Source organism: Aristolochia californica, unplaced genomic scaffold (genome assembly GCF_029961685.1).
Source record: "Aristolochia californica isolate CCGP_79_NKW_82.1479 unplaced genomic scaffold, dmAriCali1.0.hap1 SCAF_4, whole genome shotgun sequence".
In the NCBI taxonomy this organism is placed as follows: domain Eukaryota; kingdom Viridiplantae; phylum Streptophyta; class Magnoliopsida; order Piperales; family Aristolochiaceae; genus Aristolochia; species Aristolochia californica.
Window position 1 is genome coordinate 1,233,761 of NW_027182103.1, and position 11,353 is coordinate 1,245,113.

At 37.7% G+C, this 11,353-nt stretch overlaps 1 protein-coding gene across 1 annotated transcript; it reads left to right on the forward strand.

Annotated features, from left to right (window-relative positions):
• The first annotated feature begins 4,665 nt into the window (after nucleotides 1-4,665).
• Nucleotides 4,666-5,727, forward strand: LOC137962129 (ethylene-responsive transcription factor ESR2-like). The gene has a single exon (XM_068808853.1). The coding sequence runs from the start codon at nucleotides 4,666-4,668 to the stop codon at nucleotides 5,725-5,727; it is 1,062 nt and encodes a 353-aa protein (XP_068664954.1).
• Nucleotides 5,728-11,353: the final 5,626 nt, after the last annotated feature.

The window sequence follows — 11,353 nt, forward strand, 5'->3', positions numbered from 1 at the left end:
ATGAAAATTAGAACTCTTATTTGTTAAATAAATAAATAAAATTTCATAAATGAGAATTTATAAGTTCATAATAAGGTTAAATTTATCATTTTAATATTTTCTTTTTTTATGGAGGATAACTTAATTAAATAAATTATTTTAAAAAATAATTAATTATAAGTCTATTCCACAAATTTATAGGTTTATATTATTTTTTATATCCCATCTTATATATTATATTTTATTAATTTTATTTACCCACTTATTTACTTAGTTTATTTAATTAAATATAACTAATGAGGTAAATAAATAGATTATGAAAATTAGAACTCTTATTTGTTAAATAAATAAATAAAATTTCATAAATGAGAATTTATAAGTTCATAATAAGGTTAAATTTATCATTTTAATATTTTCTTATTTTTTATGAAGGATAACTTAATTAAATAAATTATTTTAATAAATAATTAATTATAAGTCTATTCCACAAATTTATAGGTTTATATTATTTTTTATATCCCATCTTATATATTATATTTTATTTACCCACTTATTTACTTGTGTTATTTAATTAAATATAAGTAATAAGGTAAATAAATAGGTGATGAAAATTAGAACTCTTATTTGTTAAATAAATAAAAATATTTTCAAAAATGAGAATTTATAATTTCATAATAAGATAGGTCAGCTTTGTCAAACGCCTAGCCAATACAATCGAAAATACCAGTCTGTTAGGAAGCGGAAAGCCAAATACTTAACCCATACCACAAACTCTAACAAACTTAACTTCTATCATTTTACCTATCTATTAAACGTTTTGAGATGGAGCAATTTGTGCAATGCAAATAGAAGTCTTTTTTTATTGAATTTAATTAACACATTGCTCCCACCTCCTAATTGATTTTTTATTGAAATCTTAAACTTTCTTCTATAAGAGGGTAAACTCGGGGTTTATGCAGTCTTGAGATAGAATCGAGGTTATTCCTTCTACATGGGGCTCAAATAAATGCTAAGACAGGCCTTAAAAAATCTCAAGGTAAATCTCATATTTATAATGACTTGAAATTTCTTGAGTTTGTAAGATAGATAATATGTTTCCTAAGCTTAGTTGTAGTGTTGGTGAATTACTATTTGTTATCTTTTAATATAAATTACACATAAATTTAAGCATATACATTCCAAGCTTATTTAAAAATTGGAATTATAATTATTATCATTTTAAAGAAAATAATTTTCACCAATAAAAAAAATAACGTATATCGATATAAAATTCCTTCAAGTAAACAATTGTCTCATTGAATAATTTACAACATAAGTGATACTCATTTACGTGTAATAGTAAGAGAAGAAATAATTTACTAAGGGAATAACAAAATTGAGTTTGTTTTTGTATATAATAAAATTTTGGTTGTAATATGAGAGACGGTAATTTGAAAAAAAAAAAAGAGACTAATAGATTCATCTATTTTAGGTTTTAAACACAAAGTTTGTTATGGTTTTGGGGTTAAGTATCTATGTCTTCCGTTCATAACAGGCCGGTATTTTGGATAAAGTCCTCACGTGCACAAGAAGATCGCACACCCTTAACGTTGGGCCATAAGGGATTACGGGATCCTGACCCAGCTCTTGTTGCTGTGTTATTGCCACCGTGGTCGTCAGCTCGGGCGGACGGCGGGGTGTATTGTTATGGTCAAGGTTAAATACATTCCGCTCCTAACATGCCCAATTTAAACCGTAACCATAACAAAGTTAGCTCAAAATTTAGGTGAGATTCAATAATTAACTCCATAGAGATTGTTTGATCGAGCAAGATCTTTGTTTTGGACGATACAAATTCTGAAAAATTATTCGATCAGAGAGAGATTCAAAGCGCTCTGATCCATTTGTCGAGCTGAGCAACCTTCGACAAGCAAACCCAACAAAATCTTCAACGCAGCCGAACTTTTTCCATTTTAGTGGATTCTGCCATAAATATGGGACGAGAGGGTGGAGGTGGGAGCGGCGCAGGTAATAGAAAAGAAGAAACAAAAAATGAAAGACAACAGAGAACGATCCAATCGTAATCGCGAAAACAGTGACGGATGACAAGAATCAAGAGTGACCACTGGGTCAAGGAGGAGCAAATCCCGGTGGAAGCAGATTGTAGAAGACCCTCGCAGTGGCTGAGAGTCAGGAGGATATCCGGCGAGAGAGAAGGAAAGAAAAATAGAAAGGGAAAGAAAAATAGAAAGGGAGATTACGTGTGGGTTCGTTGTAACAGTAAAGAAACAGCAGTCATAGTTGTTTACAGAAGAGACATTAATGGAGGACCCAACTGACGGATAAGACTGGAACGGCATTTCAGAAATCAGACATTCCATCTTCGCTCTCACGAACAAAACCCATTAACCAAAATCTCAAATCTCAAATCTCAAATCTCAAATCTCAAATGGGTAATGGTCGGATTCATCGTTCGTCTCTTCTTCTCGCTTCTCGTCTCGGTTCTCCTTCCCAATCCCCGCACCGAAGCCACACCATACAGCTGCTGCCTGCTGCTGCTGCTATTGTTTGTCTCCTCTTACTTCTCTTTCTATGTCTCTCTCTCTCTCTCTTTCCGCCTTTCCTTTCATCTGACAGAAGGATCTTCCCTTGTCGTTAAAATCTTGCAGACGTCCCTCACCTCCGTTTACTGTGTGACCACCACCGCCATTGGGCGTCGCCTCTTCCGAGTCCCAATACAATAAATTCCAAATCCCCCCTTAACGAAGATTACTTCATTTATATCCGGAGAAGAAGACTCCAATTAGGAAACTAGCCCTTTGGATTACTAGTAACCGCACCGCACTGAGAGGTCTGGTTTTGAGTCTGAAAGCTCAGGAAGCATTTCCGCACTCCTTATTTGACCTTTGGCAATGGGGCGGCTTCTTTCTCATGCACGAGTGCTGCAGCCAAGTAGCATCTGCACAGAGTTGAGATCTGTCTGCAACATATTTTAATAAACATGGAGATTTTTAAGCTATTTGGAAGATCAGTTTTCGTTAAAGGACTTGGTGATTATTCATCACTTTGATCCTACAGATTTCTTCTGAAAAAAAGAACAAATAGATTAAGCTAGTGCTCTGGAAATACGGAGTTAAGCTTGATTGCAAGAGTTTAATTCTACCTGAACAGACCCTGCTGCCCCTTATGATCTAAAGATTGAATCACTAACAGCTTTTAAGTCACTTCTCACATAATCAAAAGCTCTTGGAAGTTGGAACTGCCTTATTTGCATGGTTTCATATCAGCAGGGATGACTGGTTCTGATTTTCTTTTTCTTGATTCAGAAGTGCAATAACTTGTAAGCACTGTGTAGAAGAAAATACTTCATGGTTAAGCTCAGGTACAGAGGGAGGGAGATTTGGCAAGCTTGTATATTCGAAGGGACGAGAGTCTGACCTTTAGGTACAGAAAAAAACCTTTCAGTCTCTTCCACCTCTGGAGCTAAAAAAAACCCTCTTTAAGACCCTAGAAAACCCTAGCAGAGACAAGTCCATGTGACAAATCCTTGGTTTCCAAACCCTAAACCCACTAGCATACAAAAACAATTCTTTCAAGAAAATTCCGTTGCCCTTTTCTCTCTCTCAGGGGCTAGTAATCTCTTTTTTCCGCCTGAAACTCTGCAGAAAAATAAGGGAATAAACGAAATCTTAATTGAAGAAGAATAATTTTTCATTTCCCAGGTTCTGAAGTTGTTAAAGAAAATTCAGTAAATCTCAACAGTTCGTTGAGTGGAATAAAATATTGAGGAAACCCTTTGAAAGATTTGATGTGAGGATCATCATCCTACTTCTCTTTCTCTCTCTCCGAATTAAAGAAAAGAAAAAAAAAAAACATGTTAACAGTCTAGCTAGAGATGAGAATAAAAAATTAAAATATTGAGGAAACCCTAGCCAACAGCTTCTGAGCGCCGCCAGTGTAATCATTCAGAATGATAATCATGTAGGGCAGCTCTTCTTCCCAACCCAGATCTGCTTTATTAGAAAAGTAGAAGAAATATTAATGGAAGCAGGGATCTCTCTCTCGTCTCCCTGTGTTTTTAAAGCATTCCTTGCGAACAAGAAAGAACCCAAATAAGGGAAGACAAAGAAATTACTACAGATCCATCAATCAAACATCAGCACCCAACAAAAAACAATTGCGCTCCTACCTGCAATTACTCTACATGATAAAGCTCTGAGCTGTTTCTTCCTTCAATTTCTTTTTTATTTTGCATTTCAATAACAGTAATAAAGGAGCATCAGTGTGGAGAAGATGACCGAGGGACAAGAAAATTAAAACCGGATTATCCTTCCCCATGCAGAGATTTTCTTTCTGCTACTTCAAAAAAGAGCTGGGTGACCCTCAATCTTCCAACGCAGGGAGTTAGCTGAGTGACCCTAAGTCTCTGTTAATGGATTTAAAAGTGGAGTTGGCTTCTGTGAATTAAAAAATGAATGGCTCGAAAGCACACTCACTTTCTGGTCGTTAAAAGTTCATTCATGATTTTTCTTTTGCATGAATAAATCAAATCCGAATTTTAAAGCAAACCCAATTTTCATTCTGTTCTCTTCTATAAATACTCTCTGCAGCCCACATCTCAGTTGCACAACAGAGTCACTTGCCTTCCTCAGCAACAGCTTACAGGTGGTGGAAGAGAGAGAGAGAGAGAGATTGATGGAGGAAGCGATGAGGCAACAGCTCAAAGTGCCGGAAACGATGGAGGGGAGAGAGGAGCAGATGAAGAAGTGCAACCGAAGGTCGTCTTCTTCAACCTCATGCAGAGAAAGCGGTGGCGGCGGGGGTGGTGGCATGAGGTACCGCGGCGTTCGTCGTCGGCCATGGGGCCGCTACGCGGCGGAGATTCGGGATCCTCTGTCGAAAGAGCGTCGGTGGCTTGGTACTTTTGACACGGCGGAGGAGGCCGCCTGTGCTTACGACTGTGCTGCCAGAGCCATGAGAGGCATCAAAGCAAGAACTAATTTTGCGTACCCAACTTCACCTCCTCTTCCCATGTCTTCCTCCCCTTCGCCTCCCAACTTCTTCAACTACTACGGCAAACCTAACCCTTTTCTGCACGAGCTCCACGGCTGGCCCTATCAGTCCCTAGCAGCACCTCAAAACACTCCTCCGAATGCCCTTCTGCTTCCTTCTTCTTCATCGGGTCATTGTTTCAATGACCAGCCACTAACGTTCTCCACCTCTGGAATTGACACCCCCGGAACTTATTTCCCAGCTCTTCCGGGCCCTGGTGTAGATTCTCTCCATGCGAATATCTCCGAAACTGTTCCTTTCATCAACTCCATGGATGTACCTCACGTCCAAGAGCCTAACTACACCCCCGGAACCACCATAGACAATTCGGTTCCCCCGGCCGAAGTCACTGATTTCTTCCCATGGGAACATCCGGATTCCGGCCTGCTACAGGAAATCATTAATGGTTTCATCCCCAAACCCACCACCTCGTCCACCTCTTGCACTGGTGAGGCTTCTGCGCCTAGGAACCTGCGAGATGTTGGGGTTGTTACGAAGAGAGAGTCAGAAATCGAGAAGAACTGTTTAAACTTCTACCTGAATTGCCAAGGAGTTGAGCAGCCGTTCGACCTTTCACATGGGGTTTCTTGTTCTCAGTCGCCATACGATGAAGGGCAACCCAGAAGCTTTTCCGATAATCCCGAAGCGACGTTGGAAGACATTATTCATTACCCAGAACTGGTTGACATCTTTGCCTCTAGGTTGCAGAACACCTGATACTTCTCGCTGATCATTCCGTCCTCCCTCCGTTACTGCTTCTCAGTTCCTGACTATTTTGTAGATTACAAAGGAAAAGGATTTTGATGATTTAACATTTGGGAATGTAATCCTTCCTTCTTTGTTTCGGTTACTACTAATACAGAACTTCAACTAATTTTTAATCTAGAGCCTTTTTCTGTTTATCTGGGTGCAATGTTATTAATTGATCTCCTTTACTGGTTCTGACTTCGTAATTTCAAAGCTCTTATCGATTCTAAGCTCTTCCAGTTCTATATTCTTCTGTTCTGTTTTTCCTATACATGTGCTGGAGGAAGAAGAAGCCCTCTCTAGTGTTCAATGCAATGTTCAGATATTATGCTTTGTCTGGGATTTATTTTGTTGAATCATTATTCATCCTTCCATCTTGAGCTTCTTTCTCTGGAGATAGCGGACGTAGCAGCAATATTTAAACGAAGTTTTGATTAACCTCAATAAACAGTTCACTTTAATTCCAGTCCACTGGAGATGATTCAGACATGGATGAGGAACAGTTTTTTTTTTATCAAAATCGAGAGTGAAGGTAGAATCCATGTATGTGTACAGAAGACTGCAAGAGAAGAACACGGACACCAGTCTTTTCAGTTTTCATTCCTGTTTTTTTTTTTTTTTTTTCTCTTTCCTGATTCTGAGTCTGATTCGAGGAGAAGGCCTTCCATCTCACGAATAGCTGGAATGCAAAATCAGAAGAAATTTTTTTCCCGAGAAAAAATGAAAAGAGACATAAATGAAGACGAGGTAGCAAAATCCATGAATTCCCATCGAAGGAATATTTTCTGTACTTTTTGTGTTTCCGAACAGAAAAGATTGTCTCGAACGCCATGTCCGGGGAACTGCAGGTGAGAGGAGGATGAACTCGTGAAGAAGAAGAAGAAGACGAAATTGCAGTATAAATGTACAATCATTACTACGTCCACTGATTTGATCATTTCCCACGAATTTTCAGTAAAGTGCGGTATGGGTATTGCTGGTTTTGACGGATTTGAAGCGTGCATGAGTGGGTTTTAAATTCTCGGTAGTTGTTTGGTACGTCGGGTAAAGAAATATTAATTAAAGGGAGCGATTATGAGTTCCGAATTCGAATTATGGGAAGAAGGAAGACGAGCATCAGTTGCAACTCTCCTTAAATAACCTGACCTCCCTGCATCTCTCCTTACGTAAACGATTATCTTCATCTTCTTCCGGGTTTTCTCAAGAAATATCACCCATGAACTTGAAAACCCTAGCGACTAGCAAGTACACTTTGGAAAAGGAGCCCTACAGGAGATAGAACTCTGATATCTGATAGAGAGAGAGAAGAAAGGATATATTCAGAACTCAGATTTCAGAAAACGATGACAAGACAAATTTGCAGAAATGGTAGGAAAACAACCGTCGCTGCAGAGCTCCGGGGGAAACCCAGTAGCATACATGGGTCCATCACCTTTCAGATGTCTTGATTCTGTGCGACGATTGGAGAGTAAAAATGGGTGTGAAGTCTGAAGTCTGAAGTCTGAACTCTGACCTGCTGCTCGATCATCTCCCTCAAGGTTGAAGACACTGAAATTGTGATTGACAACCTCCATTTCTGCGGCTCTTAGATTTGATTAAATTGGCTGAAAACCTCCATTCAGTTGGAGCTGAAGGATTAAAATCGAGATCATTACTGTAACTAATAAATTTTCTTTGTATGAAACTAGATCAGTGTTATAGTCTTTTCTGTAGCAAAATCTAAGTTCGCCCTCTTCCCTTGAATGATAGAAATCCTGACAGATACAGCTTTTTCGATTAGAAACTTTGGTTATCCAAATCCATTTGAATCAAATCCAGTAGAAGACAAATAATATATAATACTAATTTTTATGTTTAATAATTTTTAAGAATGAATGGACAGGGAAGAAATTTGTGATAATATTGCAATATTTGAAAATAATACTTTTAATTACAGTTGAATATTAAGATCTTATAAATATTACTCTTTAATATGATTTTCTATCTCTAACTGGTTTATTTACTCTTGTTTAAGATTTGCGAAGAAATTTCATAATACTTATTTCTTGTCTTATAACTCTAATATCTGTAAGTAACAAGACCGAATAAAACTGTAATGGTGGGAGAAATCTTAATCCAGAATTGTTTATGGAGTTGGATCTTTATATCGTGAATTTCTCAATAAAAATATAAATAAAACTCATGAACATACCTCTTGACATGGCATCAATTTTCGGTGTTCGGCGTCTTCATCTTTGGCGAACAGTGTGAACGGTGTTGTCTTGTCTATCGTAGAAGTTCATCGATAACAACGTTTAGACATGCCTCTGCTAGACCAGACTCCCTCTTATAGCCTCCTCTCCATCAAAGGAGACCACTAAACTGACGGGATTTCGTAAGATTGTAATTGGCGACCGCCAACAATGGAAAACCGACGACGGATGGGTCACTTAAGTAACGAATCGTGAACAGTCTTACATATGGCCTCTAGCGAGAATCTCCTTGCTCAAATGGTCTTTCAAAAATACATAAATAAGTGTAAACAAAAATTCGACACAATGTGGTTGAAATAACCTAAGAGATAAAAAATAAATCGAAACAAAAAGAAGGAACCAAAAAGACATCTCTAGTTCTAAGTAATGTTTTAGGGTTTAAGATTTAAGATTTAGATCACTAGTGATAACATAACTACTACCAAGACAATGAGTCAAGGAAGAAAACTTATCTGAATTGTTTGCAATGTGTTTACTTGAGTAACTAAAAGTCTAAGATAGTCAAGCAAAACCATAACATGCTTCTATTGAATCAATGAAAGCTTTCGATCTTTAATCCCTCCACAAAAAATCTCAACAAATTTCCTACTTCCAGAAGTAGTGATCGTTCTTTAAAACAAGCTTATTTAGATTTGCTCAACCGCAAACTTGTCGACATGACTGCATGATATTGATCATATTTTGTTTCATTATTAATTAACCGAGATTATATATCCTTAAGTAGTGCAAGTTTCTATCAACTTAATTGTTAAAACCCTTTTATTTGAATGACTCGAAAATTAATAACGCTTAATCGATTACGTAACCCTAAGTTTTCGTATAAATGTTTACATACTCCAAGTGTAGGATTTTCAATTCTCACATAAGGAAAATGGTTTTTTTGCTTAAAACATGAATACTTGGCTAATTAATCTGATCAAAATTCAATAATTTTCTAATAAAAATGGTGAAAAGGTTAATTTTAAAATTTTTTTATAGTATTTTAAGCTTATAGTTAGAATTAACTACTGAAATATAACAACTGGGAGGAAGAAAATCAACCTGCTAGTGTTTAGTGGAAATTAGGAAATAATTAAGCTCTTAAGGGGAATCCAATTGGTTAGCTGAGGGAACTCAATCTTTTAGGAGAAATTTAACGAGGACAACTAGAGAAGATAACTCCTTGAATGGTTTCTCTCTCTCCCTCAAATTTGCAGGATCAAATCCTGGACAGTATACATCGTGTCAGGATTCTGGTAATTACGGCGACCTTTGTGATTCCTTCGACCTCTTCTAATAGCTTCAACTCTTTTCTCGGATCAAGGTCTACTTTCTCATCTTTCTTCCTCAGTTTCCATTAACGGGAATGTTTTTTGGTTCGACAGAAGAAAAAGAGAAAGAATAGTAAGTGTGCTCCTATTTTTTTAAAGCAGCATCAAGACTGGAATTAATTAATCAGGTACAACTGTTCTTGTATTAGTCAACCATAGCTCTCAGCTCTTAAACTAGCTTCTTAACACTCCATGTTCCCTTGGCCGAATGATGTGTGTGTTGTCTTCATGCCGACCCATTTGATTTCTGGAATCATAGCTCAGAATCTTCTGAACCGTGTAGTAGGAGCCATGACGATATGTGTAAATCACATGGCATGATCCATGACTGTATCATAGTCATTAAATCTCTGGAAGAGCACACATGGGGGACAAAAAGCAAGAACACCTGCAAACAGCCCCTATGTGTTTGTGTATATGCCTCTGTCACCGATTTCTTGTCAATAGGGGGAGGAGGGGAGGCCTCGAACCTAAACGGGCGCCTTTATATCACACTCTTATTAAGAGGAGAACCTCCTCGTAGCAGCAAACCACAAAAAAGGCAAAAAGAAGAACAGAGAAGACGACCTGCATGCAAGGACCCAGCAGTTCAGCTGCTAGCCTAAAGCCTCCAATCGACATCTCTCTGCAGCTTTGATGTGTTTTCACATTTCAACGGCCCAAACTATTTTAAGCAACTGTGAAGGTGAGAGGCCCCAAATCTCTCTCTATCTTTTTGTCATATTTGTCCCCCTCCCCACTGCTAAACTCTCAGTCCTCCAGGCCTCTCCTGATCATTTTGTCTCTACAAACTTCCATCCCTCTACACAAAAAGCCTGCAAATTTTAGAACCCCAGAAAGAAAAAACACACGGAAGAGTGAATCAGTAAATAACACTAGCACCAGAGCCTACAGTTGAGACTTACTGCATTCAATTGAGGGAGATTAAGCAAGTCATTAACTCATCAACAGCTGCTGTAAGAAGACTGGTTGCTTTCACGTGGATTCTTGGAAGGATATTGGCCTGTGATCAGAGATCATCCCACCACCAATCATTCGACACCTGTGTACACGTGCCTGTGCTTGCTGGCACGCGTGGGGAGGAGGGGGTAGGGTTGACCTTGGGAATGAAGGAACACCTAGCCGTCCTCAGGCTTCTGTGTTTCACACTGATCTTTCTTGGGTTTCTGGTTTTGGGCCTTTTTAGGGAAGACGGCTCTCCTCTGACTAGTCACTGCAGGGGGAGTCAGTGTGGCCTGTGGAGTGTAAGCATCCAACACAGATATTAGGGTTTTCACCAAAACTCATATCTGGTACTCAAACCCTTTCCTGAGATTTTAGTCACAGAAGCTCCAAAAAAATAAAAATAAAAGTTTAGTAGAATCTGGGGCTTACTCCTTGAACATATTCACACCAAACAAACTGATTTAAGGATGTTTATGTTATTTGATTATCATTTTATCAGTCTTCTGATTATAGAAAGTTGATGTCACCAGTCAGATTACTATTTTTTCAGTAGTTCGATTAAGAATTCATTTTTGTTCATCATTTTTGGTGGATTTTTGCTTGGATGTCTGAACTACGGAGAACATTATCACACTCTCTATCTCTATTCCCCTTCATAATCTGTTTATTTTAAGGTTGTTTCTTGTGCTTTTACATATAACCTTCTTTTGTTATTCTCCACATATTTTTAGAGGTTTGTTATCATTTTCAGTTGGTTCCATAAATGCCTGTTATTTTTACACAATTCTGATCTCACTGGAGCTTCAAACCTGAAGGAAGACGGAGACTCCTGAGTTCCGGGAATTTAGTACTGGGGGCATTATTACATCTAAACAAATTCTCTCTGATGCATGTTCTCTTCATAAATATTACAAAGAATAGAACTTCTGATCGATGCAAATTTGTGAAAAGAAGGATTTTTTTAGTTTTCTTGACTGAATAATGAACCGCAGGGATTATAGAAACAAATTTTATTTTTATGAATTTTAATTAAAAAAATTTCTGTCATTTTTAGTTAAAATTTTGTAAGATTTGAGTATAGCGTCTGAC